The sequence below is a fragment of the Typopeltis vanoorti genome, chromosome 12, assembly GCF_054136105.1.
Source record: "Typopeltis vanoorti isolate ZY-2024b chromosome 12, IOZ_Tvanoo_1.0, whole genome shotgun sequence".
NCBI lineage: Eukaryota > Metazoa > Arthropoda > Arachnida > Uropygi > Thelyphonidae > Typopeltis > Typopeltis vanoorti.
In genome coordinates, this window is record NC_143560.1 from 19,050,979 (window position 1) to 19,070,819 (window position 19,841).

Below are 19,841 nucleotides of genomic sequence, written 5' to 3' on the forward strand. Positions count from 1 at the left end.
GAGAAGTATAATAGATGGCAGGTGAGTTGGAAAGCTTCCTCCTCAGACTCTAGAGATGCTTATATAACTTTGAAGCTCTACAGATTATTTACTTTTTTTAAAATACTCTTAAAATTCAGCTTCAAGATCATTACAACTACATTGTTCCAGTAACTCTTCACTAACTTTCATCATTACACATTTTTCCATAGATTCTTTATTTATGCTATATTTATGTTCTTTTATGTGCATACATATCAACCATATTATTCAGTGGATTTTATTACAGAGCTGAAGCCCCAGCTACCAGTTCAAGTGATGACAGCTTCAATGTAGAATCAAGTTTAATATCATTGCTTGGAATTATTCCTCACCAGATTAGAGGATTCTTATTTAGATTTCAACATATACTTCCTGCTACTAAATCATTTGAAAACTGTATAGCATGCTCAACACCTGTAAGTATTCTTTAACTGTTACAAAATAATGTAACGTTCATTTGTTTGCAGTTTTCCACTGCAGAACTAATAACATCATTGCTTAAAGTGGACGAGAATGTCATCACCTTTTAAAACAGACCTTAAATCATCCTATTGCTTTCATATATTGCTACCTTTTTCACTATTTTTAGTATTTTCCATAAATATTTTAGTCTAGCTACTCACTGATGAGATCTCAATAAAGATCGAAACCGGTCTGGGTGGTAGTGACCTCCTACCATAATGTATAACATCATACATCTCCTGGGAGATGGGTTTTACATTATGGGAAATACTAAGAATAGCGATCAGAACTTTCCCCACCTTTGCTACGAGTTGCCCTAGTTTGTACTACGTGCTTTAGCTTACGCTAGTAGTTGCCGATACGTCTATAGTTACTATATTCGGCATGAAACTCTTTGATTCCGATTTTCTTATTCGGTTTTGAAACAATGTGGGATTTAATATCCCCTTAATTTAAATAAATTTTATCATTCTACTTAACAAAGAATTGAGCTAACATAGTTTGGTGGGCATTTTGTTTCTTTTTTTCATACATCCGACGATATGGCCCTATTGCCACTTCTGCAATATGTCTCAGGGCCTAGTTAAAGGAAAACTATAAAGCTGAAAGACAATAAAATATATTCAGAATATAAATTTTATTATTCTACTTCTTAACAAAGAATTGAGCTAATGTAGTTTGGCAGGCATTTTGTTTCTTTTTTTCATACAACTGACAGTATGGCCCTATTGCCTTATTTAGGGGCCAAGGAGCCCTGGCCCTATTTGGGGGGGGGGGGGAGTGCCCCTTGTCCCCCTCCTTGGATGCGCCACTGGTTTGGCTACACTATGCTGATGATGTGTTTGCTATTTGGCCATATGGTCAAGGCACATTGGATACATTCTTAGTGCATTTAAATAGTCAACACCCTAAAATCCACTTTACAATGGAACAGGAAAGTAATGACTGTCTGCCCTTTCATACATTAACCACATGGCTTCCAGATGGTTATCTTTTTTGTTTATAGAAAACCCATGCATACAGGGAGATATTTGCACAAACAATCACACCAGCACCCATCTCGACAGTATGGTATCCTATAAACACTAACTCACAGAGCCAGAGTGATTTGTTCCAATGACAATGCTCTCATGGTTGAACTCACTCTCTTACTGCATGCCTTCTTAGTCAATGGCTATAATCCTCATAGGATAGGAAAAATACTACATGCTCCCCAGAAATCCCCTCCCTTATTGCCTACCAGACAAGACTACAGAAAAACTGTTAGCATCCCATACATTCAAGGCACATCTGAAAAGATTTCTAGATTGCTTAATAAAAAGCACCTATGCACCATATTTAAACCTTATGTCAAATTGGCAACTTTCATCCATTCACCCAAGGACAAAATCTCTTCATCACATCAGGAGTTTATGAAGGGTCCTGTTCTTGTGATCGAGCTTACTGTGGACATCTGCCTTAGTGAACATAAAACATATATTTAGCACTGTTGTTATGGCAAGTCGAGTATAGCAGACTATTCCTTGGATATCACTTCACACAGGATCAATTGGAAGAAAAACCAAAGTGCTACACAGAAGTTGTTATAAGTCAGAGAGAGAGATTGTTTTTGGAATCAACAGAAGCTCTAAAATATACTCCAAACAACAAGTACAGCTGTATAAATTTGTCAAAAATCTGGGAGACAGTCATTTTAAGATCTAATTAATACTTTTTATTTAATTTTATTTAAAAATATTTTTTTAAACCTAGATGGCACCTAATCAGGATCTTAGTCTTTGTGTTGTTCACTACAATTGTTTAAAGTAATTCCTTTGTTATACCAGGTTATTGTTGTTTTGCATACTGTGACAAACTATTTTTGTTCCCTAAAGATGCTGGTTATAATATCAGCAAATAAGGTAATAAATAGTAATTATTTTCTTATCATTCTGTTGTTGTCAATACCGTGAAAATAAATTAACATGGACTATGAACACATAAGCCTTCCCACACACATAGTGAATCATTGTGCTCCCCCATCACTTATAGATGCATGTAATGGTTCAATAACATTTTTAAATAGCCATATATGTCTGTAAATGCCATAAAGCATTCATTTGAAGCAATTATGCAAATAAAAATTTAGAATAATTTTCACAAAGAAAAAGTTATTCTGAATAACTTAGTTTAAGGAAACATACTGGCTAGTTTGGTTGACAGTGTATACCACTTAAAGTTTTTACTTTTTCGCAATAAGAATGTTATGTTTATGGATAACTGTAATACTAGCTAGTGTAGCACTTTTCACATAATCTTTGTTAGGTTAACCAGACAAACACAGTAGTGTGAGGTAAGGTTCAGCCTGTAGCCTATCTCAGCATTCAATAGACCAGTGTTTCTCAAATGATACCACCAAATTTTGATAGTAAAAAATATCTGTCCAAATTTAGTATGCTTTTGCCTATTCATACAATTATGTTTGTATAAAAACTTTCACCAGCCTAATATTTATGTAACATTTGTTTATTTCGCTGTAAATACTCAAGTGCCACCATTCAACCACCAGTAATATGATAATGATTACTTCATCAAGTACCATGAACTGTTTGGGTTAATTACACAAGAGCCCAGTATTAAGAACACAGATACTGCAACAGAAATTTGCATTGCCAAGTACCACAGCCTGAAAAAGTTTGATAACCATCATTGTCACTAAATTAAATAATTTTAATGTTAGTGCCTATTGTAATAGGTTTACGCATCTTCTTTTCAAAGGTTACTGGAAGCAGCGACTCCCTTACTTTGAATTTTATTTGCCGCTATTAACAACTATTGCTGGTAATTTTATTAAATAAAATAATAATTATAGACAGTTGATAAGTCAGAGCAGAACATCAAAACACAAAGAGACATAATGAGCATTGTAAACAAATAGTTCATCAAAATGTGCATCAGTTGATTTACAGTCACATCATTTCACTAAAACCTTCATATGAGTGAATGCAGCATTGTATAAATGGACATTGGTCATAATTGAAAAGTGTCATGAGAGCAGATATGCATAAATTAGAGCATCAGAAGGTGGAGAGTATTACTGTACTTCTCGTACTTTAAAATACCAAACACTTTCCTGATTTTCCAATCTCTAATTTTAAAAAAAAAATCAAAATCCACTTCTTTTCCAGTGTATTTTATTTCCATAAAATACACTGACAGACTACTTATTGAACATTTCATTGAGACACCCAAGATTTGGAAAACAGTGATTCTTAGACCTTCCATCCAAAAGCCATGACTGGCCCAAACCCACAGAGGGTTCCTCTCTTTAGGTTTAGTCTAATATTATTATTTATACAGGTATTCCATGGAGTCAAAAGACTCATTGCAGGAGATCCATGCTATCCATTACCACAACTATCATACATCTCCTTAAACTTATTCACTATTAGGATGCTCACAGCCACCTCTGACAATCTATTTCACTCATTCACCACTCTCCAAACAAAGAGCCTAGTTTTCACATGCTTCCTCTTAGACATCTTTCAAGTGTGATCCCTTGTTTCCATCCTACTCCCCATGCATTGGAACATTTCTTTTGTGTCGATCTTATAGAATTCCTTTAGTAACTCCACCTGTCAGATAAACTCTGCAACTCATACACCTTTAACGAGCTTGGTTACTCATCTTTGAATCTTCTCTGCCACCTCCTGGCTCTCTAGAAACACAGGTGACCAAATCATAGCCTTATAAAGAGAAATTGACAACCTTGCCCTTTGCCAATTTATTAAATTGCCCTTTGCCTACTGCCAATTTATTTAAATCATCCTGGAAGATATCTATTATCTGCCCACAGTTGAGAGAACTGTAGCTGCAGAGTGCCAAGAAGAGTCAATTGATGTTGAAGTGGAGAAAGGAATAAGGGACATACGAATTCATCACCAACACACAAAATCACGTGCTTTCTTGCTGTCATTTGCATCATTAGCAAACAATAAAATTGTTTGCTAATGATGCAAATTTTATTTTCGTTGCCCCTTTTTTTTGCATTGATTTTTTCATATTTATTTGTATGATGGATCCAGCACTGTCACAGTGTCATTCTGGTGATTAAAAGTATTGCAGTTCAAAACTGGGTAAAATATTGCTCTCATATTGACTCATTGGAAATGTATTGGGACAGAGATGGAATTATCAAAGAATTATGCAAACCTTTGGTGATTAATGTAAGTGAAAGTAATTCGGACATTGATTCAGATGACTACGAAAATTAAAAGGATTTGATAAAGGTATTTTTTTCAAAATTTTATGCTTAATTTTGTTAGAGTCACAAGTCATAAATAATCAGTTTAGGACATTAAAGTGTCTGAGTTCTCTCAGCTGTAATTTTAGAATGGCTAAGACGCATTTGAAAAAAAAAAATTTCTGTATAATTATTATTTTTATATAAACTTTCTTAATAAATTTCACTTACACTATTTTTTATTTTATATATTTTTTAAATTTTGTTAATACTGTATGTAAAATTTTCCAACTGTTATACAAGCAAAATAGTTACCACTTTAGAAACTATAATGTTCATAATAGAAAAGCTAAGTTTCAGATGTGTAATAATAAACAAACTTATCCCACGAGATGAATTTATTACTCTATTATTGGGATGGATTCACCTTCTTCTGCCATGCACAGAAGTGTCAAGGGTTCTCTCATTTGTGCTCGAACGGTATATCACCTTTATCAACTATTGATAAAGGTAACATAAGAGCAATATTGACTGGCAATATGAGAGCAATATTTTCCCCAGTTTTGAACTGCAATACTTTTAATCACCAGAATGACACTGTGACAGTGCTGGATCCATCATACAAATAAATATGAAAAAAATCAAATGCAAAAAAAAGGGGCAACAAAAATAAAATTTGCATCATTAGCAAACAACCGAATTTTTCCTCCCCATTATCAGATCTTTTGCTGTGCACAAATTAAGAGTAGTCCTAGTACAGAGCAATCAGGGGCAATCCACTAGTCACCTTGATTCCACTGCACTGAATGCCACCCTCTAATATCTGTCTTTCAGCCAATGCCCTATCCATGCCACCAATCTCATATCAATTCTCATTTGTTCCAACATGTAATAATTTTCTAGGTGTTATTTTGTCAAATGCCTTTGTAAAGTCCAGCAGTATTATAATGTAGCCATTTCCTTTATCCAATTTTGCTTTCACCTGAAAGCAAAATTAGATAAAATTGGAAAACGTGAATAAATTACTGAGTCAGAATTTCCCTTTTCTGCAAATATGCTACTTCTGTCTTGGAACCACCTGTATGTAATGGAACTATCTTACCCTCTTTCCACTCCCTTGGAACCTTGCCAGAGCTGAAATTTAGATTAAACAAGTTTGTCAGAGGCACTGCCACTTCACTTGTACATTCTCGTAGCATGAACTGACATATCATCCAGGCCCACTACCATATTCACATTGATGTTTTTTTAATATACTGAGTACCTCAGTTCATCTACCTTGGTTCTCACGTTAGTAACTGGACTATTTCTTCAGCTTCTGTCACACTCTTACCATCAGCACTGAGTAAAGTTATCTTACCATAATCATTCTTTCTCTTACTTGCTATGTAGCAAAAAAAACCTTATCATTTACTTACTTTAACCTGCTTAGCTAATTTTCTCTCAAAATCTGATTTAGCCTTTCTTACCAAACTAGCTACTCTTTTTTTGCTTGTGCTTTATATTGCTCATGAGCATGCTGATCACCTTTTTGTTTATATTCCTTCCATAATGCTTTCTTTTTTTCTTTTTTTTTTTGCAGCTTCCACTTTATATTGCTGCTCATCTATTTAATACCTACTCGGTTTATCCTCCTGACCCTGGGTATGCAATATGATACTGCCTTGCTCAGACCATCCTTGACCACTTCCCATGCAGCTCCCCATTCCATGTAGTTTCTTATGCCACTGGCACTGCTCTAATCGTCAATTTTGTAGCTCCATATAAATCCTTTCTTGACTGAAAATTCCATATGTTGAGCAATTTCCCTTTACAAGACTGCATGGTCACTTCACTGATCGGAGGTAGAGTTGCTATTGTAGTTATGGATAGATCTTCTGATGCTATTACCAGATCAAATACTATTACATATATTAGTATTCATCCTTTTCCACATTTCTACTGTCTGCATAACTGTAGAATCCCTATTCTTAATAGCTCTTCATGGTATAAACAACACCAAGAGAAGAAAAAATACATGTATTAAATTTATTAATATTTCACTGGTTTTTCTACCCGGCATCTTCAGTGCCATTGTAGCTATAAGCATACAGCACTGAACTGAATAATTGTAGGTAACAAAATAACTGAAACGAACTAATGTCCTTACATAGTATATGGTTATCCTTTTCCATTTTTCTACTGTCTGCATAACTGTAGAATTTATATTCTAATAGCTCTTCATGTATAAACAACACCAAGAGAAGAAAAAAAAAATGCATGTATTAAACTTATTAATATTTTGCTGGTTTTACAATTTGAATTACACTACTGTTTTCAATAACTGCTGAAAGAATACCATATAATAAAAATAAATAGCATATTGAGAAATATATGCTCATATTTCCTCATCTCCCCCCTGTAGGTTCTTCAAATGTATGAAAAGGAAGGATTTCAATTTCTTCAACATGTTTTTGGTGATCCTAACTATCTTGCTGATCTAACTGGCTTGACCAAACTGCACGAGACAATCAAAGATGAAGAGGTATTTTCATTTATTACATAAAGTAAGAGCATGCATAAAAAAAAAACTTTGTAAATCACACTATTTGATTTGGTGGTTAATATAATATGTTTAATGGCTTATTCTGTAACATTTGAACTACTCAGCCAACCATATGAATGAAATAGAGCAAATACTTTATGCATCTTATCTGAGTTGTTTCAGTCATATCCAAATATTATTTCAATTTCATTAAACATTTTGCATCCATGTTTTCACTTACATGTAAACATGTCATAGTGCAGTGGTTAAACTGTAATACAGCAATCCCTCGATTAGTGCACCTAATGCATTCTTTAAAACAGGCGCATTAATCGAAAACGCACTAATCGAATATAATAACCTATGAGAAAATGTATAATTCGTTCCTCAGATTTCTTTTTTGACAATTAATTTTTTTTATAAAAGAATTAGGGTTTGTCTCAGGGTCTAGTGTTAAAGGAAAACCATGAAGCTGAAAGACAATAAAACATATTTAGAATATAAATTTATTATTCTATTTCTTAACAAAGAATTGAGCTAATGTAGTGTGGTGGACATTTTGTTTCTTTTTTTCATACAACCGACGGTATGGCCCTATTGCCTCTTCTACTCTTCTGCAAATTTTACTGCTTCTCCTCATCAGGGTCAGCCTCTAAGCATTGCTGCTTATTTTCAAATTGTTTCTGTGAAATCTCTTTTGGCTGACTATCAGTGGTTAAATTTTCTTCATATTCTTCGGGATCTTCCTGCTGTGCATCGAAACTTAGCAGGTCGGAATCACTCAATTCTTCAAAATGGGATATAATTAACTCTTGGACGTTATCATTGAAGGGGAGAAAGAAATGAAGGACATACGAATTGGTGGCCAACACGCGATATCACGTGCTTTATAGATAAAATTTCCCAACTGTTATACAAGCAAAATAGTTACTTTAAAAACTACAATGATCATAAAAGAGAAGTTCATTTTCTGATGTGTAATAATTAACAACTCATCCTAGAAGATGGATTGTTATTATCGGAACTATAGCAGACATAAATTTTGGCGGTAAAAATTTGGAACATAGTATACATAGCATACATGGAAGTAGTGTAGTATGCCATTAAAATCTTTGTAAAATGTTTTAAATCGGTAACTAAATTATTTCATTCTGGTGAGTGATTTTTTTTAAATAGCCATAAAAATGTACAGATAGAAAATTTTTAAAATCTGTAACATTTATTTTTAAGATGTGTATAGGCACACTAATCGAATTTGGGTATCGAAAAAAAATGGCGCACTAATCGGGGGCACATTAATCGAGGGATTACTGTACAATATTACTGACTACACACAACCATCTGTTTCCAAAAATAACCAATTATGTAAAATAGTTCACCTGATTAGAAGGCAGATTCTTAAAACTTTTTTTTAATGAGATGCATTCCCAAATAATATCACAAACTGTATGTCCTCCACTCCTTTTTAAACTTATCATTGTAACTTTAATTTTCAACCAGAAATGGTACAAAAAGACACATTTAGTCTAGAGCAGGATTCTAACCCCTGGCCAGTTTTAGCTGGCATTGTTGAGCGAGTAGATAGCATATCTGCTCTCCAATCAACAAGCTACAAATTTTGAATCCTGCCATGGGCATGGATGTTTGTCTTTAAGTAGGCAGATGAATTTTATTGCCTGGTGTGAGACCACTGCCTCCACTCATTGCATGCCTGAAGTAACTTGAAATCATTCAATGTTTGGTTTTTAGAGCATAGTTTCCAGACTGTTAAAAATAAATATGTAATAAAAATAGAAAGAGAATCCTTATCTCCATCATAGTACTAAGGTACTATATATACAACTTTTTGTGGGTGACAGTCATCACTTTAAAAAAAAAAAAAAGCAAAGTTACTGGTCTTTCATGAAGGTTTGTCATGAAATAAACATATACCTAGAAAATAGTTGCTATATGTTTCTGCTGGAATTCCTCTCCCCCTCCCCTTTTTTTTTCCTTATTATGTTCAAAATTTCCCTTTTCTAGTCATTTGTTGCCTTTACTTTCCTTCAAATTTAGATCTCTAAGACTTGATTTTTTGCAGTCCAATTTGTTCTAATAGTGAAGTTTCATGGGAGACTTTTCCACTTCTACTGATCCAGCTGGAAAAAAATGTCCAAATTAACAGTCTTAATGTAAATTCCTCACTTACCTATCAGAATATGTCATAATCCTCACCATAACATGCAAAACAAATAATAATACTAAAATAAATAAAATAGTGCACAATTTGTAATTTCAAACAGTCCACATCCAATCATTCCAATAAACTTTACCTGCATTTTTTCTTCTAAGTACACTGTGGATCTTGATTCTATCTCTTCTTTTCACTTAGATGATAACTTCATCGAAGTTTCTCTTTCTGCAAAAGGCCCTTTTCCCCAGCACCTTTGGCACTATATTGGTGCCAAATGGTATAACCATAATTTTGGCATTTCACTTCTGTTGGTTGATCATTATTTCTACTCTCCTGAACTAGACACTTACTATAACCAAATAACTGAAATAATTCTTGCTGTAATGAAGGCCTTCATCTTCCACCCCCATTCAAAATTTCTGTGACCTTCAATCTGTGCCAAGGCAGCTAAAAAAAAAAAAAAGCCATGAGACAAAAAAAAAAAAACCTCGCTACTTCACTTCACATGGTCTATACTGCTGCAGAAGAAGCACCAAAGGCCACTAGGCAAAAGTTTTCTCCTCCTTTGTTTCCATCTCTCTCACTTCTAGTTGGCACCATTAACTGATCTCCTCAGCATTCTTCTTCTTCTCCTCCAACTCCTGCATAGGCAACTAAGGTATAAATAACATCTATGCCAAGAACAGTTGGCCACATGTATCCTGTTGTCTCTTGCCAGAGGAACATCAGAAGAATTGGAATAGTTTGGATACCTGTGCTCATATATGCCCCCCCCCCACCCCCAGTTATGGCTTAAGTTTATGTTCCAGAATAGAAGGATGTGAATTCTAATTTAAAAAAAAAAAAAATTAATGAAAATGGTGAAGAGAGAGAGCTGATTTGTCGAGAGAACTGCAAAAAGATAAGTTTGAATTTTAAAATTGTGTGTGACAATAGCAATAATTTGTTATTTAAATATTGTTGTATGATGGCAGTGTTCAGTGTAGTTAAAGGTCTGTATTTATTAAATTTCTTTTTGTTTCTTGTGTGTAGCTTTGAGTGTGAGTAAAATGGTAGTGAGATGTAGATTGGCACGAAATATGAATGTATGTGGCATAGATTTTTTGAAAATGGTGAGCTACTGTGAATGCAATATGTATTTGTAAATACACCACATATGTATTTGAATATATTTATATGGAGAGGATTAATAGAGATAAAGGAGTTTAGGTGTGCAAGAAGTGTAGCATGCTTATAGATTATGTGACATCATTGAATGTGAGCAGTAGTGGGCAATAGATAGTGGATGTAGCTATGGGAATAAGTAGAGTTCATGGTGCAGTTGAATGCTTGAACAGTAATGGTAAGACAGTAGTGAAAGTGGCAATGAGTTATCAACATGAGTGGTAAGACAGTGTGCATAGATGTCAGTAAATTAGCAGCAGTGGGTGGTAAGAGAGCAGGCCTAGCCGCCAGCAAGTTAGCAGTGGTAAATGATAAGACAGAAAACGTGCAAGCTAGTGAAAATGCAACTGGTGTAAATAGAAATGAGAAAATAATTGAAGAGATGAAAATAGTAAAGATGAGGCAAGAGATTAAACATATGAGGAATGAACTGAGGAGAATTACGGATTTGCATGGAAATGTGAGAAAGAATGGGATGAAAGATTTGAAGGCAATATCGAATGATTTTTAGTGTAGCAGTATATGGGGGATGATTAGAGGTGTGTGAGCGAAAAGATGCACAAGGTTTGTTTTTCAGGAAGTAGAATAATCAGAGTTATTTAAGCACTGAATAAGAGGAATAAGCAAGCAAAAGAGTTGTAGTGTTAGTTGGCAGAAATGATATGTTTGAATTTTAAAATTACAAGGAGAATGTAAGGGTGGATGTCAGGAAGCTGTTGAGAAGAGTGAAAGATAACAGTGTGATAAGTAAGGTGGTCAGCATGTTGCTCAGATATGATAATGATGAGTTGAGAAGGTGAGCAAAGATTATGAATGGTATGCTAGCAGAGTTGTGTGATGAGAAAGTTCATTTTGCGAACATGTGGGGTGAATTTGAGGGATGGATAGAGCTGTATAAAAGAAATGGGTTACATTTAAATGGATTTGGTGCGAGTCAGTTGGAGAAATGATTGCTGCAAGAGAAAATGACTGAAGCAAATAGAAGATCTGAGGAAGCAAGATGTGTTATGGATAGGAGAGTAAAGTAGGAGGATTTGAGAATAGAGAAGTGAGTGGCATGAGTGAAGAGAATGATAAAGAGAAGGAACACAAGACACAGGGAAACATGGAGAGTCATGGTGGACAGGAAAACTGCATGAGAAGTGTGAATGATGGATTCAGGAGCAGATGCATGAGTGTGCCAGAAAGGATTAAGATAGTCATGGATGTGGGGGATGACATTTAGGTCTGTGGAGGGATGTAATATCAGTGATGATAGAGAGGAATGGACAGGAAGGGGTGTGGGGGAGTCATATCAGGGAGGTGGGATCAGTGGGACTTGTTATAGAAACAGAAACGAGCTAGTGTGTATGTTTACGAATGCTAGAAGTATTCAAAACAAGGGATATTAAATTATAGCATTGATAGTTCATTCACCCAAAAATTGTTGGAATAAGTGAGTCATGGTTGAATGATGATGACATTTACGTTCTGACAAGAATAGAGATGGAGGGATATGTGTAATCTTTTGTGAAGACAGACAAAACAAAAAGGGAGGAGGAGTGCTATTGATGATGGTAGAGGAGTTGTGTCCATATAAGGTGGACCCCTTTCGAGTTTTCGAAATTCGAGTAATCAGAATTATTCAAGGAGAACTGGCTTACCAGTCCGCAACTCAGGGGGTTGGGCACCGCAGGCTCCGGGGGGCGGAACCCCCTTTCGAGTCTTCAAAATTCGATGAGAACCGGCCTACCAATCCGGAACTCGGGGAGTTGGGCGCGGGTCCCCCCCCCTTTCAAGTTTTCAAAATTTGAGTCATCAGAATTCAAGGAGAACCGGTCTACCAGTGCAGAACTCAGGGGGGGTTGGACGCCGTAGGTGCCAGGGGGTGGAACCTCCCTAGTGTGTGTGTGTATATATATATGTGTGTGTGTGCATGTGTTATTTTTTAAATTTAATTAATTTTTTTTTTATTTGGAATTGTTAATTAGAAATTATAGAACAGAAAAGCAAATAGAAACTTAAAGACACTGAAACTTACTCAGGGAAACTAGAGTCATTATGGAAGCAAGCAGTAAGTGTGTAAATGGGGATGGTTAGCATAGAAATGCAATCGCCTTGGATGCAAGAAGAGTAATTGAGTCTAGGAAAGTATATGAGGGTAAGGGGTGATAAAAGGTGAGTGGGTAAGGGGGGAGTCACAGCCGAGAGATCGTATGGTAAAGAATGGGTAAGAGCAGCATTGGACCTATAATGGACTTTGGATCGGAACCTCTTGGTAGTTTGTTATAATGGTGTTTGCTGTAATCCATACTATTTGCTATAATTCATGGTACTTGCTATAATGACTGGCATGATCATTTCATGCTAGATCATTTCATGTCCCCTATAATGGGGACATGAAAGGATGTCCGAAAGAAGTGAGAAAGAAAGGGAGAGAATGAAAATTGTTAGCCTGCTGCTGAGATAAGTTAGTACTGAAGGATTTAAGAGGATTTAAAGTGAAAATTGTTTATCTGTTGCTGAGATATGATAGTGCTGAATTAAGAATGAGGAATATGATAACGAATGATTTGATGTGCACTTATGACCACCTCTGACAACCAATTCCAAAAGTCCACACCACAATCTTTGTCACTTCCTTCTGATCCTCTCCATCATCACCACCACCACTTCTTCATCCCCACAAAATTCAGGAGACTAGATCTGCATACAGTAGTTTCCAGATCTGTCATATTAAAACCTTATAAAGGGAAATAATAACCTCTCTATCCCCATGTCACTGCATTCTTCAACAGCCACAATCTGATATGCTATTTTGATCACCTTTTCTATGGTGACCAAAATAGCCCCCCCAAATCCCTGGTCTCATCAGTTTCCTGATTCATTTCCATCAGTATAGCATGCAGCTTGTGACTTCTTCCCAAAGTGCATCATCTTACACTTTGCCACATTAAACTGGCAGCCATTTACATTTTCCCATACTGCTAGTGTATTTAAGTCATTCTTGGGATCTCTACATGAGTTTCATTTTCTGTTGCTTTTCCCAGCTTTGCATCATCAGCAAACAACTTTCCTCTGAAAATATTTCTTGTATCACTGATGGATAAATTAAACAGAATGGCACATACTGAGCCCTGCAGTACACTGCTAGTCACCTGCCTTCTCCTAGACTCATCTTCCCCATATCCCACTCTTTGATATCCTAACTGTCAACCACCCTCTTATCCAAATCACCAGTTTCATGTTCATTCCCATTTGCTCCAATTTATGCCATAGTTTCATGTGGAATTCTGTCAAATGAGGCTCAACGTCAAACTCCAGCACCATCTCCGAGTGGCCATTTCCTTTATCCAACTCAGCTGTTACTTTATAAGTAAGCAAATGACTAAGGCAAGATCTATCTTTCACAGAACCATTTTTTTCCTTATAAAGTATCATTTTTCCTGTCCATCAGTCCTGAATTCTATCTTTAACCAACCTCTCCAGTACTTTAACCACCACTCCTGATATACTGACTGGCCTATAATTTACATCTTGGAACATCCTTTATACAGTAGAACTATTTTTCTCTCTTTCTACTTCCTTGGCACCTTCTCAGAACTGACACTCAAATTAAACAGTTTGGCCAGCAGAGGTGACAATTCCCGTGCACCTTGTTATAATACACAGGCTGATATGCTTTATTATTATTTTTTATATCCAACCTGCACTCGAGAGGTGCAAGAACCTATAGCACATCAGTGCTGTGTGTAGAGCACAGATAAGAATTGAGAAAGAAGAAATTGGTTGACATTTTTCTTGAAGAGCTGGAAGTTATAATTGTGAGACATATAAGAAAGGCTGTTCCAGAGGTAGATGGAAAAAATGAGAAAGTGGAGAAGCAGGTTCAATGTGTTTGCAGTTGTACTGAAAAACCGCTTTGGGCAGCTGCTGCTGCTCTTGTTTTAACAGATCCAACAAAAAAAGTGGAGGAATGATGAATGATGTTTGCCAATTTTCTGTGCAATTAAGGAATCATGTTCTATGAGCTGAATTGCTCTCCTCTGGACAGCATCAAGAATTTTTAGGATGGTTTTAGGTGCACCACTCAAGTTGTGAACAGCATTCTAAGGATGGGAAAATTTGAGATTTATATAGGGTTAATAGTTGGATGGATGTAAAATAGTATTTTGAGTATAAAAGAATGTCTAGTGTTTTAGAGACTGAGGAAGCTATTGAAGTGATGTGTTTATGCCAGGAGTGGCTGGAGCTAAATGTCAGTTCAAGGGGAGGGATCTGATCCTGTCTGGTGATTTGTGTATCACTAAAGGTAAGGTTAAGTGAGCTGAGATTCCTTTTGCAAGATTTAAGGTAGGACTGCATTTTGGTGGCATTGAAGTCCTGGCCAACTGAAGGATGATTTGAAGATCAGTGTTTAAAGTCACTTGTTGCAGATGATCTTGATGTTTGGGATATCTAAGAATTACATGGTTTGTCAGTCAAGATTGTGATTGAACATAGATTATTTATGTATAGGAGAAAGAAAGTAGATGATAGAAAGGGACCCTGAGGCACTCTTGCATTGGTGGCAAAGATTGAAGAGAAGGTACCCGCCATGATACAGAGAAAAAACTGGCTATCCAATTATGGAGGGTGGCAGTTTGCTAAGCAGGACACGATGACACATATTCAAAAGCCCCTGGAGATGTCTAGTACAATAGTGTATGTTTCTCTGAACCTTTCCATGGCACATGTCCAGTGATGGGTGATGTAGACTAAGAGATCAGTCATAGATCTAGATTTGCAGAACCCATACTGGTGGGCCTCTAAGTAGTTGGAGAAGTTGACTGCTGATAACTTTCTCCATTATTTTGGAAAGGATTGAAGGAATAATGATTGGTCAGTAGTTGAACAGCAGACTTCTCCTTTTTTTTTGGAACAGGTTGGATGCATGCTTGCTTCCATGTGTTGGAATAAGTGCAAGCTGAGTATAGAAGATTGAAGGAATGATAGAGGACAAGTGTTAGCTCTAGAGCAGTACAGGCAGCCCTCGGTTTACACCTCAGTTCCGTTCCTGAAAAAATGGGTGTAAACCGAATCGGCATAAAACAAACCCAATTTTAATGGGAGGTATGAAGTTATGTTTCACGGTCAAAAAATATGCACATGAAGTATGCGTAACATTATTATATTTAAAGCTTTGATAATACATACATATATATTAAAATAAAATTATTAATAACGAACAAAACAAAATTATATACAAAAAAATATGAAACTTCGAAAAGTATTACATATTTCTATGTTGAAGTTCCTGGTTTTGGATCACCTGCATTTTTTTAAAAAAAAGTATCCAGTGTTAACTGCCTAGATTTTCTTTCTTTAAGGAGTTCAGTGTAAGGTCGAATAGATGCGATTACACTCCTTTTACGTTCGCACTCCATTCCCAATCGTGGTCCATTTTGCAGAGTTCATCAGTCAATGTCTCTATGCTTGCAAGGATACGCTGTAAATCGGCCGTTTCATATCTCTCAGAGGACCTTCTTCGTTTTCTTTCTCCTCCTCTGGATGTTGACTTAATTGTTCGGCTAATTCTTTTAAGTCTTCATTGGAAAGCGGTTTATCATAGCTCTCTAAGACTTCTGTCACATCTTCAGCTGTAATATCGTAGAATCCCACCTCTCGCGCAAGCTTGGTAACATCTTCAATAACATTCTCCTCGAAGTCATGCATAAATGCTGGAAGAAGTTTTCACCATGCTCCTTTTAAACACTTTGCTGACACGTTATTCCAAGCTGCCTCAATGTTGTTAATGCCCTTCAAAATATCGAATGACCGCCAATAGTCTTTAATGGTTTTTCCAGAAGTGTCCAAGACTCTTACCATTTCCATAAATGTTATACGGAGGTAATAGGCTTTGAAGATTGATATAATCATCTGATCAGGGGATTATATCAGTCACCAGCATTTTACGCCGATTTATGACTCCCATTTGAAGGCAAGTTTTTTGCTGTTAGCCTTTATGAAGTCAGATTAGATCCACTGATGACCATTTTACATTTATTGCATGCTTCAGTATTTGTAGAGTACTAAGCTATGGTTTTTGATACAAGCCACCTGCAGTAACCTGAATTTTATTTATTTTTTTTTTTTTTTCCTGATCAACTGCTTTGGTACATTTTTTGTTGAACCAGAGTTTGGAAAGTAGATGAAAATTTTGAGTATCATGAGGAATGAAGTCTGCCAAGCAGGCTGGCAGACTTCTCTCTTCAATTCAGAATGAGCAGCATGTGACCTGTTCCCACAAGTTTTTAGAGTTTTGCCAAGGGAATCAGAAGTGCTAGAATCTATTATCACTGGGGAGGAAACCATGGTCCTTTATTATGATCCTGTTTCCAAAAGAGAATCCATGGAATGGCACAAGCCAGGCAAAGCACCACCAAGAAAAGCCACGGTCACTCAGTCCACCAAGATCATGGCAACAATACTTCAGGATTGCCGGGGAATTCTCTTGATTGACTTCAATGAAAGGAATATCACTATGAATGCAAATTATTATGCTTCACTCCTGCATAACCTGTGCAACACCGTAAAGGAGAAGAGATGAGGAATGCTGAGTCATTGTGTTCATCTGCTTCACAACAATGCTCTAATCCATACTGCTATTATTGCAAAGGCTGCAGTGAAGGACTGTGGCTTTCAGAGAATTGAACACCCAGCCTGTAGCCCATATCTAGCATCCAGTGATCACTTCTCGAAACTGAAGAAAGACCTTTGAGGAAGAAAATTTGCAGATACAATGAGGTGAAAGATGCAGTTTTAGGCCATTTTGCAGACAAAAGTACAGACTACTTTTTCACGGGCACAGAAATTTTGATTCAAAGATGTGAAAAGTGTGTTGAAGTAAAGGGAGATTTGCACACTTTCCTGTTAGATTATTAGTACCAGTAAAGGTAATAACCTCTTTCACTTCACCTGTCTGCATCCTTATAACATTGCTGATATCCTTATTGTCCCAAGGAAATGCTATTGCATGTTCTCCTCAGTCGCTTCTCTTATTGGGAAGTCACCATACAAAATTCAATCCTTATACTCTCTCTTTTACACTCCCTCTCTCTCTCTCTCCTTGCATCAACCAGTTCTCCAACCATTCTATCACATGTTTTGCACTGCATAGAACTCCACTTAAGTATGCTGTCTCTGTCATTATCAGATCACTGTTTTCATTTTCCCTGTTTCATTTTTGCTATCACTCACTGTATGCACACTTACTCACTTCTAACCATGCCATGATAAACACTCATATTTGCTCATCTTTCATCATTCAATTTATTGCTATCACTTTCTTGTAAAGTTCAATATTTTCTTCTCCTATCTAGTGTTTGTAAGTTCCAAAATTAAAAGGAAATTTGAAGTAAGTCCTTTCTTCCTTGATGCCAATAAATATTATCATCAAACGTTTTGGGAAAGACCTGAACTACTATACACATATTTATTTTATACAAATTTTACTACTAAAATTACTAATTAATAACTAAGAAATACTAATAGGGTATCACAATTTTAGTTAAGTGTTTATATATAACGTAGAGCAAAAAATATTTCATTCCTAAAATAAAGAGCCAAAAGACCTCAGTTCGGCAATGCAAAATGAATAGTAGATCCAGCATTATTTCAAAGCTGAATGTAGAAACTATGAAAGTTTCATAAGTTGACCAGAGAGCTTACGGGAATACCTTGGCATTCACAAGTTGCCTTTGTGTGGACTACTTAAGACATAGGCACCACCCAGGCATCTATACATTCGCCTTTTATTAGTCCGTTTTGATAAGGTTTCTGTAATAAAATCACTGTGCCAAGTGGATATTAGATCCAGCATTATTTCAAAGTCGAATGTAGAAACTACGAAAGTTCCATAGGGTAAGTTGACCAGAGAGCTTACGGGAATACACTCCCTGGCATTCATGAGTTGCTTTCATGCAGACTACTTAAAAAACATTAAGAAAGCAAAACTCTCATACAGTACTAAGAAACTCGAAATGTTAGAGAAATGTATTTTTAGTAAGTGAGCTCTCGGTCAGTGCATAAAAGTAATTACTAAAATAAAGAGCCAAAAGGCTTCTTTATTTTAGTAATTACTTTTATGCACCGACCAAGAGTTTGCTTAAAAAAAATACATTTCTCTGACATTTAAAGTTCCTTAGTATACTAAATGGGAGCTCTGCTCTCATAAGGTTTCTGCCTGAATCAGTTCAAAACAGCTCAGCCAGTGCAGCTTTATCAAAACAGACTAATAAAAGGCCAATATACAGATGTATATTGGCCTTTTATTAGTGTGGCACCTGTCTTTTAAGTAGTCTGCATGAAGGCAACTCATGAATGCCAGGGAGTGTATGTATTCCCATAAGCCCTCCATTCAACTTACTTTACAAAACTTTCATAGTTTCTACATTCGGCTTTGAAATAATGCTGGATCTAATATCCACTGTGCTTATATATTTCCTTTCTCGTATTTTTTAAAAAAAAGTCATTGCTAAATGGCAGATATTTCATGACTGTTGAAGGTGTAATGTTAATAATAATAAAATGGAACTCTACAGATCACCACCATTCATTCTTAAAGTTTCCTGTCGGGTTCAACCATCTAGGTAATGAAATGAGATGACTCCCTAATTTAAATAACAAAACAAATGAATATTCTGACATTTGAATTTTAACTGAAATCAAATGAAAATAACTGAATAGAAATTATGTTGTTGATAATAAAAACTTCTTTTTTTTTTTTTTACAGATATGGGAATTACAAGATGATGAAGAGATTGTTTAGAGGAGGTTGTTTGTTTCAAGAAATCATGAACGATTTTCTGTAAATTATGAGCAACATTAGTTATCCCAATGTAAAATAAAATTATTTTGCAATCATAAAATGTATATTTTAAATATAATATTACCTGTAAATTCCAATAATAAAGTTTATTTTTAAATTATGCATAGAGGCCTCCATAGTAAATGGGATACTATCTGAACCCTAAAAGAAGAGAATTTGCTTTAAAAAAATAATTATTGTATATGACTAAATGAGAATTAAATGAATTTTTGAATCTTAATTATATTTTTCACTCTAGTTTATACTGAATGTAAATCTTTTTTTTTCTTCTAAAACTTGTTCACAAAAGTCATCACCATCATCATACCCACTTTCCAAAATGTGGCAGTTGTAGATGATATAAATATTTTCATACTACCAATTTTCATGCACCTGGTGCTTTGTGTATCATCCTAGCAATGTTATTTTGGACTGGCTGAGGCTGTTA

At 35.7% G+C, this 19,841-nt stretch overlaps 2 protein-coding genes across 6 annotated transcripts in view; one reads left to right on the forward strand and one right to left on the reverse strand.

Annotated features, from left to right (window-relative positions):
- Atg7 (Autophagy-related 7) overlaps positions 1-19,634 on the forward strand; it is a 350,749-nt gene extending 331,115 nt beyond the window's left edge. For 3 of the 5 annotated variants that reach the window (XM_090402073.1, XM_090402075.1, XM_090402078.1), the window contains 3 exons: positions 269-437; positions 7,110-7,229; positions 19,319-19,634. In XM_090402073.1, the coding sequence (XP_090258199.1) occupies positions 269-437; positions 7,110-7,229; positions 19,319-19,354 (325 nt within the window). In that variant the 3' untranslated portion in view covers positions 19,355-19,634. Of the gene's footprint in view, positions 1-268; positions 453-7,109; positions 7,230-19,318 lie in introns of those variants that run through there. The other 2 variants (XM_090402077.1, XM_090402076.1) reach the window with 2 other exon arrangements.
- LOC150100614 (5' exonuclease Apollo-like) overlaps positions 19,530-19,841 on the reverse strand; it is a 46,537-nt gene continuing 46,225 nt past the window's right edge. Inside the window, exon 4 of the mRNA XM_090402079.1 lies at positions 19,530-19,555. The gene's annotated coding sequence lies outside the window, so the exon portion shown is untranslated. The remainder of the gene's footprint in view (positions 19,556-19,841) is intronic.